Source organism: Cygnus olor, chromosome 27 (assembly GCF_009769625.2).
Source record: "Cygnus olor isolate bCygOlo1 chromosome 27, bCygOlo1.pri.v2, whole genome shotgun sequence".
NCBI classification, from domain to species: domain Eukaryota; kingdom Metazoa; phylum Chordata; class Aves; order Anseriformes; family Anatidae; genus Cygnus; species Cygnus olor.
This window is the reverse complement of record NC_049195.1, coordinates 2623228-2642092: the sequence shown is the minus strand read 5'-3', so window position 1 is coordinate 2642092 and position 18865 is coordinate 2623228. Positions and strand designations below refer to the sequence as shown.

At 42.3% G+C, this 18865-nt stretch overlaps 1 protein-coding gene and 1 long non-coding RNA gene across 2 annotated transcripts in view; one reads left to right on the top strand and one right to left on the bottom strand.

The window, feature by feature from the left end:
* LOC121060388 overlaps nucleotides 1-1056 on the bottom strand; it is a 40225-nt gene extending 39169 nt beyond the window's left edge. Inside the window, exon 1 of the long non-coding RNA XR_005814808.1 lies at nucleotides 842-1056. This is a non-coding gene — a long non-coding RNA (uncharacterized LOC121060388). The remainder of the gene's footprint in view (nucleotides 1-841) is intronic.
* Nucleotides 1057-1563: 507 nt separating this feature from the next.
* On the top strand, nucleotides 1564-17129 carry BNIP3L (BCL2 interacting protein 3 like). The gene is made up of 6 exons (XM_040538503.1): nucleotides 1564-1763; nucleotides 8288-8474; nucleotides 10180-10252; nucleotides 12050-12153; nucleotides 12950-13099; nucleotides 14342-17129. The coding sequence occupies exons 1-6, from the start codon at nucleotides 1688-1690 to the stop codon at nucleotides 14388-14390; spliced, it is 639 nt and encodes a 212-aa protein (XP_040394437.1). The 5' UTR covers nucleotides 1564-1687; the 3' UTR covers nucleotides 14391-17129.
* The last annotated feature ends 1736 nt before the right edge of the window (nucleotides 17130-18865 follow it).

Below are 18865 nucleotides of genomic sequence, written 5' to 3'. Positions count from 1 at the left end.
TGAGAAGAAAAGGCAAATTAAATCATCTTCCGTGCTGAGGTTAGTCTCACTGGATCTTTATGCAAGAGGATGACAATGAAAAAGGAGATTAGAAACTGAAGAATCCTAGGGAAGGTTCTGCTACCTTCAATGCAGAATATCTATGAAAACTCACTCTGCCTTGAAGAATTGATGTGCCTGATTTTCAAGATAATATTGATTTATCTTGAAAACTAAGTGATGTACAACCTTTCTATGTACGATCATTTCACGGAAGCTTAGAATACATAATTGGTACAGAAGCTACTCTTGTGTGACTGAAGAAACCTCAGCAGGGTGAGGTGGAGGTTTGCATCTGTATTTCATCACATTTTTAAGTCTTCTCCTTGGAAACTCACTTATTCCCATTCTTAGTACAGCAGCAGGTGCATCAGTAGCCTGAGGTTGTCTCTCATTTTCATACTGAAAGGAGGCTGTGGCACGCACAGCAGTAATTTCACTTTTTATAGCTGTATTTCTGTGAGTCCTGGCTGAGAACAACTCCAGGTTTGTTCTACAGGTGCCATCTCTGCCTTAATGCCTGCCAACATTTAAAAAAAATGCCGTGCACTTTGCTGACTTTTGCTAGATCTCAGGAAATTTCATTTGACTGTTGAATGCTGTCACTTCAAAGAGGTTTTACTTTTAGTAAAAGATGGCTATTTCATTCAGGGAGCCTTGCCTGTATTTCCTTGACCTGCTGGTTTAGCTGGCTTTAAATGATTCGAGGCCAAAGGAAGCTGGACAGGAGGGGAAGGAAGTTTTGGGGAACTCACACACCTGCACTGTGCAGGTTTGACGGGTTACCTCACATCTGGGTTACCTCACAACTGCCGCAGCGTCTCCTGAGGAGACTTGTTTGAGCCTGGGTGGGCACCGAGCTGTGGAGGCTGCTGCTGCCCTCTGGAAGCAGAACTCGAGCCAGGGCAGCTCGCAGGGGGGCTCTCTGTGACCCCCTCAGGCAAATGGGGCTCCCTCGCAGTCTCCCCTTCCTTCTCTCCCCTCACAGCCCTCCTTCCCCTCAGCTTCCCCTCTCCTCACAGCACTCTCTCCCCACCTCTCCCCTCACAGCCCTTCCTCTCCTCGCAGCCTCCTCTCACAGCTCTCCCTCCACGCATAGACAGCCTTCCCCTCACAGCCCTCCCTCCCCTTCCTTCCTTCCTCACAGCGTCTTTTCCCTTCGCAGCCTCCTCTCTCCTCACAGCCCTCAACAGGCTCCCCTCCCCACAGTCCTCCCTTGCCCTCACAGCCACCCTTCCCCTCAGCCTCTCCTCACAGCCCCTCTCCCCTCACAGTCCTCCATCCCCTCCTCTTCCCTCGCAGTCCTTCCTTCCCCTCACAGCTCTCTTTCCCTCCCCACAGCTTCCCTTCTCCTCACAACCTCGCTTCGTAGCTCCTCGTCCCTCCCCAGTCCTCCCTACCCTCCTCTCCCCTCACACCCTCCCCGCCCCCCATGCCGCCCCGCAGCCCCGCCCCCAGCCCCATGCCGCCCCGCACGCTCCCCGTCGCGAGCTGCGCATGTGCGGGGGGGGGAGCGGGGCGCGGGGCGCGTCGGGCGCATGCGCAGCGGCGCGCTGGGGGCGGGCGGCGGGGCCGGGCCGGGCCGGGCCGTGCTCGCTGTGGTGTCGTCGTGCCAGCCCCAGCGGCCCCGCGTCCCTCCGCCGCCGCCATGTCCTGCCCGCAGGAGCCGCGGCCCGGCAGCAACAACAACAACAACAGCCCGGGGGGCGAGCCGGGCCTCAACAGTGAGTATGAGGGGGCAGGGGGCTGAGGGGATGGGACTGAGGGGATGGGGCTGAGGGGCACGGGGAGCCCTGGCTGTGGGGCTGGGTGACGGGGGTGGCTGAGGGCAGAGCTCGGAGTGCCGCGGGGCTCGGCTCTGGGACGTGGGGAGAGCTGAGGGGAACCGGCCCCGGAGAGCTGAGGGCAGTAGGAGGGGGTTTGGGGTGGCAGGGGAGGGTTTGGGGAAATAGGGGCAGGTTTTGGCGTCGCAGGAGGAGGTTTGGGGTGGCAGGAGGGGGGTTGGGGTCGCATGGGAGGTTTTGGGGTGTCAGGAGGGAGTTTGGGGTCGCAGGGGCAGGTTTGGGGAGACAGGAGGCGGTTTGGGGTCGTAGGAGTAGGTTTGGGGTCGCATGGGGGGTTTTGGGGTCGTGTGGAAGGTTTTGGAGACTCAGGAGGGGATTTGGGGTGCAGAGACAGGTTTGGGGTCACAGGAGGTGTTTTGGGGGTGTAGGGGTGGGTTTGGGGTCACAGAATCACAGAGTGGCTGAGGTGGGAAGGGACACCTGGGGATCACCTCGTCCAACACCCTGCCAAGCTGGATCACCTAGAGCAGGATGGCATCCAGGTGGGTTTTGGATATCTCCAGAGAAGGAGACCCCGTAACCTGTCCCAGCGCTCTGCCACCCTCACAGTAAAGTGATCGCAGGGGCAGCTTTGGGGCGGCAGGGGCAGGTTTTGGGGCAGCAGGGGCAGCTCTGGGGTCACGCCGAGTTTACCCAGCGGCTGGCAGTGGCAGCGGAGCTGGGGCTGCAGCAGGGCAGGGGGAGGAGCGTGCCTGTGGGAATGAGTTTATTCAGGGGCTTAGTCAATAGCACTGACGTGAGCTCCTTTCCTCTATATCCGGCATCTCTGTCAGCTGCTCTGCTGCATCCTTTTGTTCCCAGGGTGACACCGGCAGGGCACATCCATGGGGTTTCTGTGGGCTCTGGTACTTCGGGCAGCTGCCTTTCACAGGTCTGAAACAGCCGTTTCAGTGGGGCTGTTCATTTGCTCACAGTTATTAAGGATGCTTCGGTTGGAGAGGTGAATAGATGGCATGAACGGTTAGCTGTTGCCTTCGTGGTTTACACTGAAGTCAAACCGACAACAAAATGCCTTGATTAATCTCCTGTGACTCGATGGGAATTGTGCTAAAGAAGAATAAACCGTGCCTGTGTTGTAAGGCTGTTATTGCGCCACAGTAACGTTGCACCTTCTGATAACGAGCACAGTTCACAACAAAAGGCTCACCTGAGTAAAACAGGAATTTTCAGCGAGTTATTCAGGGCGGTTGGCACACTTAAACATCAGTTTTCTGTCTTAAATTTGCGGTGTGCCTAGTGCCTAGCTCCATGCTTTATACTTAGTTTATAAATTGCCACCTTTGCTTTTATATTTTGATCTTTCCATCTTGTTTTCTGTCAGTGCGTTAGCTCGCTCTGTGGGACACGTAATCTGCTGGAAGGTAGGAGCAATGAGAGGGGAGCGCGCTGTACGCCTGGGCTGGATCTGCCCACGGGGATCTTGCTGCTGGGTCAGCGCGTACGGGCTTAGCTAAATCAATATGATTACTGAAGGTGGTGAGCACAAGGTATGAGAGGAAATATTTGGTCGTCTGCGCTCGGCGAACAAAACAAACGCAACCGATGGGCTCCGTGTGGGCTTAGCGCTGCTTTCAGGCGGTCAGCCGCTCCACAATGCTTGGCGTTATAGGGACTTTTTCTGCCATTATATAAGCTTTGCAGTGACCCTTTTCAGGCTAATGAGTTCAGACACTTATTCATTTTGTTCTGCATGCCGTCCGTGCATGTTGGAGGCCTTCCATTCAGAGATCTCCTAGCACTTGAACTGAAGGGCAGGAGACCTCTGGGTTCACAAAAAAAATAAAAATAAATAAAAACCCCAAACCCAACCTTGTGTGCTTTGGAAACCCTAGGTGCTTCCTACATTTTAATTATTATAAAGCTCTGTTACATATTGACAAAAAAGCAATTACTCCTTAGGCAGGAACTCATCCACCTCTGTCGTGGAGAACTTGCTTAATAATTACCATTTTGGGAATCTGAGCAGCTTTCTTTCTTTTTGTTAAAGGCATACTTCATTGTAGAAGTGGTAGTTTTGAGTTTATTCAGACTGATCATGGCTCAGGCTTCTTGTGAGCTACTAGTTTGGAATATATTTCTACAATTTTATATGTAGAAAGTATTTTTAAACCATATCTTTATAAATAAACACATAAAAGTATATAAATATATGCAACATTTACATACTTCTAATCATATCTATTTTGTATCATATCTTTTTTAATATAGTCTTTCCTCTCCACCCCCAAGTGAAATCTCAGACTGTGTAAACAAGCTGACAGCCCCTCTCCTGCACTTTCAGCTACTTTTGCTTAAAATTTCCACCACTTAGGAAGAACTGAAAGTTGTAAGCTCACACTTATGAGTTATTTACTTCCAAAAGCAGTTGAATTTCTCTGTTTAGTAGAAACCTGTGTGTGCAGGATGGCTGTGTGCCAGATGACAGCCTATTGATGCTGCAGTTTTGCAACAGGATTTAGGAGGACTTGCCTATTAACTGACTTAATGCTGCTGCATAAGACCTACTTAAATCCTGCTCCGGGACTTGTTTGTACGTGAGGAGTCCTGCACCCGCGTGGAGACCCGCTGACTTCATTAGGGTCTTGCCCAATTGCCTACACAAATGGACTTAAAAAAAAAAAAAAAAAAAAAAAGAGAATTTAAATGGGTAGCCGATACCTGAGTTTATGTTTTAGTAAGAAAATCTGAGAATCTCAGAAAAGCAATTGAAAAATTTCACCTTTTCACAAATACCTTTTAAACGTCTTCAAAATCCTTAGAATAAGAAAAACAGTAAGCATGTAAAAAGGTTAATTTATTTAATTTATAACGAATTACAAAAAAATCGTTCAGAATATATCCATTCCTAATGAAATAGTTAGCATTAGACCTTGGCCAAATAATTTTGGAGAAAAATACTGTTCATATAGACAGCTTTTGGATTTTTTCTTTCCCAGAGTGTGTGTTACGTGATTTGGGAAGGGAGGAAAAAGTGAACTCAGGAAGTTGAGTTAAACACCCACCTGAGAACGCCCTGCGCTGCCGTATTTCCAGCTCGACAGTAAAATGGGAGACGTGGTGGAGCTGAGCATTCTCCTGTGGGTGATTACCATAACGAACCCAGAGCCGGAGAAGGGCTGGGGCAACTTCTCTCTTGGCTCCCTGCTGCCTGCTTTGCTCCCAGGTGTTGTGCTGCGGGCAGCAGAGGTGCCGATCCCTCCGACTGGGGGCTGCGAACCCCCGGGGCTCACTGGCTGCCGCTCGCAAACCGGTTGTGATTCCCCTGGGAGGATGTAGTGTGTTTTCGCTCGGTGCCAGATGAGGCTTCCCCGCGTGTGTTTTGACTCATTAAAAGTGAGGTCAGATGGGGAACGTGCTGCTCGTCATGTAAACTACTGCCTGACTCGTCGGGGCTCCTTGCTCATGGATAATTCGACTGTTCTTCCTAGCACGGCCATAACGTGTGTTAGATAAAGGGCAAATTCTGTCAGTCCAGGGTAAATTTCATGCACAAATAAAATCCCCATTGATGTTAAGGACCGTGGAGGGCTGGTAGCTGCAGCCAGTTCTGATCGCCTTCCCCTGGGCTTTCGTTTGCCCATGGCTGCTGTTACAAGAAGTGCTCTCCTCGCACGTTTGTCCTATGATCTTTTCACATTTTATCACTCTGCTCTTTTTCCATATTACGTGTCTTTGCAGTTCCTGAGCATTAGGATTCCCAACAGATGCTACCTGCTTCGACGTGGCTCTAGGGGAGCCTTCACCTTTCTGGCCTGCCTTTGACCAGCAGCTGCCACCTGCCTTTCTGCAGGTGCTGCCCCTTGCTGCACAGCTACAAGACAAACCTACCTTCCTCGTCAGGTTCTTGAAATGGTTTGAATTTGAAATTTAGACATCAGCAGTCGTCATAAACCTGGAATAATACAGTTTTGTGCCAACTAGCCCAAGCAGAGGCTGCCTTTCCCCAGCTGACGAGTATCTGGAAAGCCCAGTATGTGGTACAGAGTTGGTGTACTTGGCGTGATTGTAGGCAGGCTCTGTGCACGCCCTAAATTCCTTGTTTGTGAATGCAGCTTGGGGAAACCAGGCTCTAAACCACCGGGACTCCGAAGGGGATGATGCTTCCATGGCCATCAGCATAAGGGCTTTGTTAGCAATCGATACTAAGGAGGAGCTCTGTTTGGGCTTCACAAAATCAAGCTGGAAATAGGTGAACGCATCAGGAGGTGTGCTCCTTCCCCCGTCACTGGGACAGCTCCCAGAGCCAAAATTTTGCTGTACAAATGAGTGGAGGCACAATACCAAATTCCACAGTCAGGAACTTGGTATTGAAATTCAGAACCTTTGCAAGTAATTCAGAAAAATAGTTTCAACTCTAGTTTTCATATCTTTAGCCTTTCTTTTTCTTGAATATTGTTACTTCTTTAGGAAAGGCATCAAAACTAAAAGGAGATGAAAGTGCTCACTGTCAGACAGTGTAAGTTAAAGTCCCCAGGAGTCATGGCATGATACAGTACACGTGTGAGGCCATTATCTGAGCGATGATGGGAAATGTTGCATTGAAAACAGTGTGCTTTTGAGAAATCGGAGATCTTTCTCCTCCCTAATGATGGTTGTCCAACGTGAAGGCATTATTTCTGCTCCACATGCTGTGTCGCGTGGAACAGAACAAGCGTTTGTGCTGGGGAAACTGCTGTGACCTTCCTGAGAGGGTGCAGGAACTTTTGAGATGGTGGAATTACGAGGACGTGTTTCGTAATGTGCTGATGGTGTTTCAAGTAGTTCATTGTGTTCGTGGCCCCTTTTTTGATGATATATTTGAGGTGGTGGGGGCATCAAATGCAGAGTTACTTAGAAGGGTTATTAACACTGTGGTTGAGGACTGATGAGCAGAAACAACGTTTAAAGCCCTTCCAGTTTCCTTAACAAAATTGTATGGCAAAATGAAATGTCCTAAGGTCCTAACTGCAAATATTTTCCTACACCGAGCCTTAAAACATTGCTAAATGTCAGAATTTTGTAACATGGATAAAGACAGTGTGCAACTCAGTAACTGAAGCAGTAACTGCAGGAGGAAGTCGGCTGCTTTGGGCAGTCGGTGTGCTCCAGTAAATAAAGGTTGGACAGTCAAATGGTTCTTGTTGTGCGCCTTAGTGAGAAGGCTGGAATTGCAGTTGGGTAGGGAATGCGTCTAAATATTTGGAGCAGAGAGAAGGGTGGGGATCTGTTTTATCTTTAGCCCTCAGGGCATTGAATAATAAGAATATTTCCAAAACATATGAATTGAAACATGTCCCTTCCCAACGTACTGGCAAATACCGTTTCTCGTGTAGTTTATCAGCACATTAAATGGCAAACTGGAGCACGAGAGGCTTCGTCTAAACACCAGGGAGCAATTCGGGGGTACCTGGGGAGGCCGCAGGGTCTCCATGGAGGTCTGCAGAGGCCGTCTGGGCAAGGCATCCCGCTCTGGGTGGCCCTACTAGAGCCAGGGGTGTCTCCAGCCTCAGCCAGCCCATGAAATTAACGTGAGGTCAAGGAAAAAAAAAGAAAAATATTCAACCTTAAGTACAGAGAATGTGAATTGTGGTAGGTAGGCTACGTGGTCTTTGCTGGCTAAGGAAAAGGCTAAGGAGAAAAAAAAACACGATGGCATGGGAATTAACTCAGTATGTGTGAAGATTCTGGTTTTCTCACAGTTCTTCACTTTGTCTTATTTGCGGTAAAATCTTTTAATCTAACAGCTGCGAGATGGATGTTAGCGTGGTCCTTCAGCTGTGCTGACCTTAACCTTTTGGTGGTTGGAGTGGTGTGACCCAGCTCTGAAGGCAGGGTAGGGTGGGTGGCAGATGGCGCTGGAGAGGGGGCTGCTTTCCTGTCAGGCCAGGGCAAGAAAGCAGAATGGGGACTGATTTTCTTATTCTAAAAATATTTTTATATGATATGAGTTTTATACAAATAAATCAGGGGCTGGTTTGGAGATGGGGGCCGTTGGAAGTGTAGAGAAGGAGAATACGAAATTGCAGGTGCGGGAATTGTATAGAAGGAGGGCTGGGGGGTGAAAACTTTGTCGGAAAAGGAACAGGGGAGGTCGAGTGACTAATGCAATTGAGTGATACAGGGAGGATGGAAGCCTCAAACTAGGGAGAGAAATTTGTCCTGTCAAAGTATTGATTGTGGAGGAGAGGGTGACAACGGAGTAGCTGCAGTGGTAAGTAGCAGCGTAACGTTTGGGGGCGTTTCTTCAGACACAGGAAGAAGCACGTCGCCTCGCCCTCGGCGTGTGTTTGTGAGCTCCTTCCCAGCACTGTATGTTATCTGAATTCGCCATGATCGTGGGGCTTTTTTCTGCGTGTCATTGATAAACTTAAGATGGGTTTTAGTTTCCCTGCTTTTAATGAAACGATGTCTGGCTGGCCCGACAGGTTCCTGGGTGGAGTTGCAGATGAACGGCAATGGCAATAGCAACGATAATGGCAACGGGAAGAACGGAGGCCTGGAACACGTCCCTTCGTCGTCCTCCATCCACAATGGAGACATGGAAAAAATCCTTCTGGACGCCCAGCACGAATCAGGACAGAGCAGCTCCAGAGGTAGTTCCCACTGTGACAGGTAAAGAAACGTTTGCCATCCTGCATGCAGTTCATTGCAGGTTTTATCCTGTAGCTGTTAAATGAGGAGTAAAGTTTTTTCTCAGGTCAGGTTTTTCATGCTTCAGCATGCTTTCTTTCTCTTGCCTATCAAAGAAGTCATTTCCCTTGAAAAATAAGTCGTTTTTCAGAAAGTTAAGGGTTCCAGGAGCAGGGAAGTCACATCTGCACCACAGTTAAATTTCTTGTTGTCGTAAACCATACAGGGTATGAAATATATTAATTTTTCTGGCACATTAGTAATAATGTAATGTATGCATGCTTTATATTTAGCCAAGCGTAATAAAATGTATCACTGGACTTGGCAGAAGGATTTCTGGAATTTGTACGCCTTGCTTTCAATATCCTGCAGTTTTTTCTTGTGTAGGCAACATAATTTTGCCTAACAATATAACCCCGTGAGACTCATGTGAGCATTATGATGTTCTTATTTGTTCATTATACCTTTCCCTCAAAGGTTTTGGGCCAGTTTTGGAGATCCGTGGGCGGTTTCTATATATAATTTTAGGTGTCCATCTGCTTATGCCTCATTTGGATTTGCTAAATGACTGCTAACTGTCATGTCTACTGTACAGCTTATATAAGTGGGTGATCAGAAATAAAAGCTATTTAAAATTAGTTAGGCCTGATTTAATTACTGACTGTAGTAGACAGTGCTTGAAAAGGACGCATACAACAATTTCAAACAGAACTGTTTATTTTCTATTAAAATAACCTTTTCTTACATCTATGTTGATAAGAAACTAGCTGCCAGTAGTTCAGTAGTATTCAGTCCAACCAGGAATGTTTGCTAGATGATTTTTTTCTCCTTTTTTTTTTTCTCTTACTAGCACTGGGGCTTTTTCCCTATTTCAAGTGAATAAAGATAGACTGCATTCCTTTACTTAATTTTCCAGTTGTTAACTTTTGGGTAATTCTTTTCCCCTTTTCATAGTTGAAGTAGCGTGCAAGGAAGGGGAGATATTTTGCTTTTTTTTTTTTTTTTTTTCTCTAAACTAGAAGTTCCTCTTAAGTGTGTGTGGGGTTCTGGGTTATTTTTGGTTACTTCTAACGTAGACGCTTCTAATGAAAACTTAAATTACAAAGATGCCCTTAGGAGTTGTAACGGGAGACCTGTGTTGCTGTATCATATGGTATTTCACATCGTTCCTGACTTAAATTCTCTACTGTTTCCTTGGTTGATATAATTAGGTAATTAATTTCTTTTGAATAGATGACCAAGTTTTTAATATTCACAGTGAGGCTAACAAGCAGAATGCCTTCTTGCCAAGCATTAAAAGGTATTTTGATACGTTATGTTGCAGCTTGTATAAATATAAAGCTAATTTGCAATACTAGTAGTGTTACCTAAAGCAAAGAAGGGATCTGCATCTTTTGTGTAGCTGTTGAAGTTTTGGGCAATGCTTCATTATGCTTCTGTGGAATGACAGTCAACCCTGTTGAGACAGACAGGATAATTTAAAAAAAAAATGGAAAAGATAAGGGCTTTTGGAAAACTTTGTTATTCTGGTGATTGTGACATGCAGAGTTGTGTAGTCTGTTAGTCATCTGAGTAGTGTGCAGAAGTACATGTGGAAATGATTCAACTGAGATGCTATTTATGCTAATTGTTCTTTAGCTGACTGTGGTGTGACAAAAGTGACATAATGAAATCAATTTCTCTTTAGCCCTTCACCTCAAGAAGATGGACAGATAACATTTGATGTGGAAATGCACACAAGTAAAGACAGTAGTTCTCAGGTATTTTCTTCATTAACTCTTAAAATAATTTAAAATATATATATATTAAAGTTGTAGGTATTGTATATAGATCAGACTTTTATATAAGTCAATATTAGGAGTTCTTGAGGGGCAGAGCAACCTCTCACTTTAGAAGGTCTCAAATCTTGTGTGTTTTACGTGGCAGAATAAAAAATATGTTAAACTGCTGCTCTCTAGTAATTTTTTTTCATTCTGACTCTAAACTTGGCTGTTATGTGCTGTACAGCAAAAAAAAAATTATTTAAATTTTATGTATTCAGAATTTGGAGGTGTTCTTTAGTCACTTGGGTAAGGCTGTTTACTAGTCTTGTGCTTTGTTCTTATATATTTTTACTCCATCTTTTTTATCAGGACTTTATATAATACTTCCTGTAAATAGGTGTAGTAAACAGCTTTTGTACATTCAAGCTTAGGTCAGTTTAACTAAATTACATTTTCTTCTAAGAGATTGTTTTCAGAATAAAACTTTATTAAATAAAAACACCTTCCAGAACAATTATTTTTAACAACCAGGCAGAGATGGTAAACTGTGGGTAGGCTTACTCTGTATTAATTGCAGTTTGACTTGTAGAGATGAATAGCTTTGGAGGGAGGGAAGAACGAGGCTCCATCTCTAAAGCTGGGAAATGCCCTGGTTAGTAGCAGCAATGTTATTGTTTACCACTCTGCTGGTGCTCTGTGTGTCAAACCTGTTTTGGCTTTGGAAATGTTTGTATTTCTGCACAAGATTTCAGGGTGTTTGGTGTATTGATGTATGGATCAATCAGCTCACATGACAGTGAGTAATCCTCATCGTGCAAACTGAGAGAAGACTAATGCTGAACTCTTAGCTTGGCAATTTACTGGAATTTGCTGCCTTCAGCAGTATAAATAAAAAGCAATCCTGGACGAGTGAAACCTTGCATTTAATTTTGTCTAAGAGCAGTAGGCCTGTTGCACTTCTGCCCTACAGAGAGCCAGAGCAATCTGCATGATAGGTTAGGTTTGCCATCGCTGTTTTGTTGGATCTGATTGCTTCTGTTTTTGGTCTGGTTCCCACTTCAGTGCAAGTGGCATAACTTATTTTACTAAAGGTCACTCAGGAAATTGTTTTAATTCTGAGGAAGAGTTTGTACCAAAGTCATCGTGTGCTAGCCGAAGAAATGGCATTCTCTGGCCTTTTTAGCAGATATTTTTTTCTAATTCTGGTATCTAATGATGTAATGTTGACTCCTTGGGTCAAGAGAGTTGCACTGAGTGCTTGGCTTTCCCTGCTGCTTCTGGGGCGCACCCAGTAGAAGCCACCAGTTGCATGTAATATAAATTTCAAATAACGCCTTCAAAGAACTTCCTAATATTGTTTTGGAAACATTTTTATTTGGCTTTCTGTGCTTTACCAACATGCTGTATGCTTTCAGTTAAATGCCATCAAATTAAAGTTTTTCACATTTCTAAAAACTTTATTTAATGCATCAAGCTGGTTTGCTACAATGAGGATTAACATCACCACCACCCCTCCCCACAAAAAAAAGCCAACAACACAACCACAAACCAACTTCCTATGATGTTGAGGTCCTGAATATAATAACCAAATTAGTGATATCCTGACCTCTGCAGATCCTCCTTTTAGCATAACAAAATCTCTTCTAAATCATTGGTAGTCCAAGAACACTTGCTCGTTTATCAGGTGCCACCATTTGGTGCTTATCATTTTACTGCTGCAGTTGTTGTTCTCAATTTAACACCATGAGGAGGAGCCAGTTGACTGTTACAAGGCTTTCCAATGTGTATTTTCAGTCTGAAGAAGAAGCAGTAGAAGGAGAGAAAGAGTTGGAAGTCTTGAAGAAAAGTGCTGACTGGGTGTCAGACTGGTCGAGTAGGCCTGAAAACATTCCTCCCAAGTGAGTTATTTTTTTTTTAATGGATATTCCTTCATGTGAAAGAAGAATCATGAGTTTCGCTTGCATGCGATTACTCTGGTTGTCCAAATAATATCATCTTATGAAAAAAGAAATAATTTCTTTGGGGAGTCTACAAAAAGTCCAGTGAAGTTTGAGAACCATAATAGCATCAAAATTACCTTTTACTGAAAGTAATATAAATCCACAGCAAGTTGACTACAAGATTTCTTTACAAAATTATAATTACTGGGAGAGTTGGGTACTTGGAGCTGGGATTCATGGGATTTAGTTTAGGCTTAATGAATGGAATAGTGTTGAGCAAGTGTCATAAATTCTCTGTACCTTTTTTTCTTTCTATGTAAAATATGTAATGTTCATCCACGGAAGGGGAAACGTTGAGCTCCTTGAATGCAAAGCATTTTTGTTAAAATAGAGGATGCTGTCTATATCTGGCAGACTTCTGTATCTCTGTTTGGAACAAAAAATGAGGCTCTTGCTAACAAATCACATCCTGAAATTCCCTCTCTCGGACCTACCTCTCTCTTCAGCTACTGCTCCCTTTGTCTCTATACTGTCTGTGTAAGTGGTCTCTCCACAATACCTCCTATTATTCTCTTTGATCCCTTACTCTATGTAAAGGATCTCTTGCTTTGATCTCTAGCTCTTTGTACTTAAAAAAAAAGAAAACAACAAAAAAAAAACAAAGTTCCTACAGAGATCATTTGTGTGCAAAAAAAAAGAAAAAACACCAAAAAAATTGTGTTAATTTTTTTCTCTCCTCCCCCTCTTCTTTCAGGGAATTTCATTTCAGACATCCTAAACGTTCAGTGTCTTTAAGTATGAGAAAAAGTGGAGCAATGAAAAAAGGTGGCATTTTCTCTGCAGAATTTCTTAAGGTTTTCATTCCATCTCTGTTCATATCTCATGTTTTGGCTTTGGGACTAGGGTAAGTATTAACATAATTCTCACTTCAACTTCTGCATCTGGCTTTGCTTTTCTGCTTTACTTGAATGTCAGGTGCTTGCTGAAAAGGGCTTTGTCTAGAATAACTAGAGTATTGTTGCATCTTGCTCAAGAAAATTTGGTGCTTTTTTTTTCCTTGAAATGCAGGAAAACTTTGCAGCAGTTATACCGTCATTAGTATGTTCATAGAATAGATCACATTTCTTGTATTAAAAATGCATGAACTATCATGAATTTGCAGATAACTTCCGCAGTTGTGTGTGCCATTTGATTATGCACACATTCTACTTAAATGCTTCACGTTATAATATAGGGTAAGTAAGAAGAGAATAGGTGGGAAACTGTTGTTAACATGTACTGACCATTACAAGAAGACAATGCACAAATCCTGGTGCTGGAGTTCTGTGTGCATGGCACATCCTCTGTAATTTTCAATGTCTAACGCCGCAGTTTTGTGATATTACTGAAAGTAAATGTTTGAATACTTAGATATCTGAAATACTGGATGTATCTTGGGTGATCAGCTGCTACTCTGCTCAGCGATATTTTCAGTGCACGTGTAATCTGATGTAATCTCTGAGCTTGCTTAAGTTCTAACTTTATATTTATCTGTCATATTCTACAAAGGGAGCAGAGGCGTGTACTCAAAATATGTTTTTACTTAGCTTCATGTTTGTTTCTGGGGTGGGATTTGTGCATCTCTAAGCTTCTGTAAACTATTGAGTAAATTAGGAGGATAGAATACATGAAAGTATATTGTACAATACTTGTACTACTGCAAAATTGTACCTTTCTGCAGTGAATTAGATGTTGCCTGGATGTATGTTAGAGGTCAGTGTTTGTGTAGATCCTCAGCAGTGTTTCAAAGCTCACCCCTTCCTTCTATTGGCAGTACTTTGTTTTGCAATAATAATCTGAGTGTTGCTCAGCTATTCAAGAGCCTCCTGTGTCAGGTACTCTACGGACAACACAGCTTTCAGGCTGGGGTTTTCAGATGAGCTTGGGACTGGAAGGAACCTGCTTTCACTGAATGTAGATAACGTCAGTCCTTCTAGGCTTGTCTGAAAATCTCAGAATGAGTAATTTTACAAAACAAGAAGTGAAGTCTGTGGAAGAATCTGATCAAGCTTGAAAGACAGATCCCAGTAGCCAGGTGCATGAGGACTGTGTCAAAACCAGGGAGTATTTCTGTGAAATACGCTATGCCTTATACTTTTTATTTCAGCATCTACATTGGGAAACGACTGACCACACCTTCAGCCAGCACTTATTGAAAGATGGAGTGCAAAACCTGGAAATCCACGTGACCTGTGAAGGTGTTTCTGTCTCATTTAGTACATTTGACTTGAGACCATTTTAAGCATGACCCTGACTTCACCCTTTCTTTACATATCCAGGTTTTTGCTAACTCTGGAATTGAGTATTGTGTTGGAACTCTGTTGAGGTGTTTCGCTATCCACATTCTTTTCCTCTCTCTTCCCATTCCCTTGCCTCTTGGCCTGCAAGACACGTCAGAGTTGCTGAACGGAGTTTACAACTGTCTATATGTTGCAAGGGCTTCTCTCAATGCAAAATGCCACCAGCAAGTTTTAATTTTCTCGGTGATGCTGTTGCCTCCTTAGTGCAACCTGACTTAAATTGCAGTTGTGCATGGTATGTTGACTGTATTATAGTGATAAAACTAAGTATCTTTGAGGAAAATTACTGATTGGAGTGAAATTGACTTTTGCTTTGGAAAAACAAAGTGGTTGTGAAGCAAACTAAGAAATTACTGGCAATAAAAAATAGTTAAATCAGCTTCTGGGGGAATGTATTTGACCCCCTTACATTGGCTAACACGATTCAATTTGCAGGAGGCAAAGACTGCGTAAATTTTGAACTAGGGTAACTTATTCCATCAGCGTATTTTAATATTAGATAATTGTTGTAATCTTGTCTTTTCTATGAAGTCAGCTCCTTATTCCTTGTAGGAAACCTGTCTGATGCCTAGAAGATATTAGGAAAAAATTGCATTGTTTGCATGTGAAGAAGCTTTTCTTTTCCTTACCTGTTTTCTTAAGGGAAAATTTTAAATGTGAATTTTTCCTTTTAAACGTAGTTTAAAATTAAGGAAAAACCCAACAGTTGTAGGTGTATTTAGACTCTTGTATAAAAGGATATGATTCTGTTTGTTGTGGAACCATTTACAATTATGATCATAGGGCAGTTTCGGAAGGTAAAGCGTTTGACCTATCTCTAAGGGGGACAATCTTGCAGGTGCGTAAAGATTCAGAAGTTGTAAAGCTCTGAAATGTCTTCTGCAAATGAGTTTTCAATATTCCTCTCATTGTTTACTGTACAATCTCCTCTGGGGATACATGGAATCTGAAAGTCACTCGTGATGTCTCATGTTAGCTAGACTTCTCACTAACGTCGTTGAACTTTTATCTTAGGGAACATTAAGCCTTGTCCTCCTTCAGTGACACTTCTTTTCAAAATGTGAAGCTTTAGTACCAAATTGTTACAAAGCATTGGGACATTCATGTCCTTAAATAGATTTTATTGGATTTCAGAACATGTAGCATGACTCTGAAGGATAGAATACTCTTTTTTTATATATATATATGAATATATAAAAAAAAACACCTATGGTATAGACTTTAATACTAAGTATTTAGGGAACCAATGCTAATTTTAAGACTAGCAAAATCTCATTTAAATAAAAACTTTAGCAGGCTGACTTGTAGAAAACGTTAAAGAAAATACGGTCAGCTAGTTGGAAGAGAACAGCTACCTACGATTGTTTGCTTGCAGCAGATTTTATAAAGTTGAATATTTGATATAGCAGTGATCGCTTGAAACACTTGATACGTAGAAGCTAAATCCCAGCCGAGATTTGGTTTAAAAGAGCTTAGTTAGCTCCCAGGAAGTAAAAAAGCTAAGCATAAATCCACTGCTAAACCATATTTATTTTTATTCTCTACTTCTGAATGCTGTTAGAGAATGCTTTCAGGGTAAAAGAGCAGTCTAACAATTCTGGTGAAGACATCTGCTTTTTTCTTGTAGTTGTCAATGCTCGTGGCACTCGAGTGGCCTACAACTGGGTATTTGTTTCAAGGGTGGATGCTGGGTTTTGCCCAAAGGTGGGGGAGAGAGGGGGGACGTGGTGAGGGTGTTTTAGATCAAGTACATCACTTTACAGTCCTGAAAAACTGAGCGGACAGGGGAAAGGCTGAAACACTTTCAGTTCTAATTACAGCACCTTGTTTTGTATGGAAATTGGAATAGTGGGAAAATAGATTTTTACCGAGTAGGGAGAACTTATTCAACATCGAAAAATACCCCTTTGTAAATTAAAAGAGGATAATTCTTCAGAATATCTAGTAACTAATCTTGCAAGCTTGTGGCTAGAGTATCAACATAGTTTGTAATATTTGAAGGAGCCATGAAGAAAAATTGTAAAGACTGCAGCCGAGGAATGGATACGTGATCACGGTAACTCTTGCTGTGATACGATGCAGTATTTATTGATACCTGCTATAAGCTTTGGAGGAAAGTCTACAACTTTGAGTTTTACAATGAACAGAAACAGATTGTATAATTTGAAAAGGGGTTTCAACTATTGATAGTTGAGGTTTTGTTAAGATAAATGTTGTTTAAAAAGCTTTATACCTGTTTACAGTTTTGGAAAAAAAATGCAGGCTTCATTTTTCTTACATACAGTGAAAACTGGCCTACGATATTTGTAAATAGGATCAAGAAAAAAATGCATAAACTCGCACATTAAAAATGCAGCAGGCTAACTTAACTGCAGTAAATACATATTTACTTACTGTTTTAAAAAGTGAAAGCTGAAGATTATTAGAAACTCAAATTTTTTAATTGACATTTATTGAAATATTGGAGTTAACTGAGCCAAAGTGATTATGCATTCTTCATAAATTAGTTAGCACTTTGTAACATTATATACAGTTTACAGTACATGTATAAGTTGTAGCTTATAAACATTTTGTGCCATTAAAGCTCTCACAAAACTGGTTGTCTGAAATTACTTCATGCTGCGCCTTTCTTTTTCTTCTTTTAACAGGACTGCTTTGTAAAATGTTCAGTGAAACTTGCATTCTGGGTTACATGAATATTGAAGCTGCTGTTTATAGACTGGAATAATTTTTTTAAAGATTGCTTTTTTTTTTTTTGAGTGACTCGAGGTTATCAGCTTCTTTTTCTAAAGCACTTAATAAAAATTCTTCCATTGTCACAACGTATACCTGCGCCCCTCCCTCCAGCACCTTGTCAAGGAAAGCTTCTAAAGCAAAGTGACGTGGTGGCATATGAAATGTGAAGTCGAGTTGAGATAAGATTTTGTATAATTAGTCAACTCTACTGTACTCCTTGTATTTCTCTTGTTTCCTAATTCTGTTAAATTTGCAGATTAAAGAATAAGGGATGTAAGCCCCAGTTGGTAATCTGCCTCCATGTTGTTGGTTCAAGCAGTGGTTGCTTTGAGAAGTATCATGTTGGAGGAGTGAAAAAATGTGAAATGTCATCATTCTGATGCTCTTACTGCCAGTTTTATTTACCTATGTTTTTAATGTAAAAATCCAGAATTCTTTAAAAATGAATTTTTGGGTTTTTTTTGAGAGAGGAACACGATTTATAAAGTTATAAATCCTACCTTAAGAAAGCTTAAATGTTTTGAACTTCCACTGAAATTTGGGCTTGAGGTTTTGAATTGTCAGTACTTTGTAACTGCTCTGTAGAGCAGGTTTGTGGTGTGTTTTTTTGAGCAGGTTTTTCCTCTGCAGCCAAGTGAGATAAAGACTCATTTAGGAGGTATTGGAGGGGGAAAAAAATCATCACACACTTCAAAACTTGATTTGTTACAACACATTGTTTTGCAGAAGACTAAATCCAGGATAATCCTGCATAAAGCAGTAGTACCTTTGCACGAAGATTTTTTTCTGTTACAAATCACATTTTGATGAAGTTTCAGAGGACTGTCTTAGTTTTACTATTTCCTTCGAGTTTCTTTTCATTTTGGTGCATGAATGTGCAAGTAAGGACTGAAGAGAAGGGACTTGTATATTTAGGTACGAGTGGCATATTGATATTACTTGCCTGTTGAACTAAACTATAGCTGGACAAGTTAGCTGTGTAGCGTCTTGGTTCTCTGTAATCAGCCCCAAGCAGTGTGTTTTATGTTACGTTCTGGGAAAGTTATCTTCCGTGTTGACTTACTACAAAGAGCCTAGGGATTTAGTCAAGTTAGCTACTTACATGAGAGCAACATGGGATGTTGAGTCCTACTTGCACTCTGTTTTCATAGTTAGCTGTATGCATAGAAAAGACTAGGATTAACTTTGAATTCCGTGCTTTATGAAAAAGTTATAAAGTGTTCTTTATACATTTACATGTGTGAATATACATATAAAACTTCTGTCTAGTAATGAAATCCTGGCTCTGTGCAAGTTGTCTGTAGGAGCTTTGCTTTGTATTTTAGTTGTATATAAGGACTCCTTTTTGGTTTGGGTCTTGAAAAGTAAATTAAATGCTAGGGCTCTTAACTCTATAGTTCCATCATCACTTTAAAAACGAAAACAAAAACTAATGCTTTAGGTACTCCTGGAAAAAACTCTGCATACACCAAGTGTCCACCCGAAAAAGAAAAAGCTAAATTCATTTCCGTTTATTAAATGACTCCGTGTCCTGCGCTGTATGGCGGCTTGGCGAAGCGCAGCTGATTCAGCCAGACTTCTGTGTGCAGTGCTTA

Excerpts from the sequence above, each read along its gene's own strand:
- BNIP3L (XM_040538503.1), top strand. The coding sequence starts at position 1,688 with ATGTCCTGCCCGCAGGAGCCGCGGCCCGGCAGCAACAACAACAACAAC. Across the intron at positions 8,475-10,179 it reads GGTAGTTCCCACTGTGACAG|CCCTTCACCTCAAGAAGATG; the intron begins GTAAAGAAACGT and ends ATTTCTCTTTAG. Across the intron at positions 12,154-12,949 it reads CCTGAAAACATTCCTCCCAA|GGAATTTCATTTCAGACATC; the intron begins GTGAGTTATTTT and ends CTCTTCTTTCAG.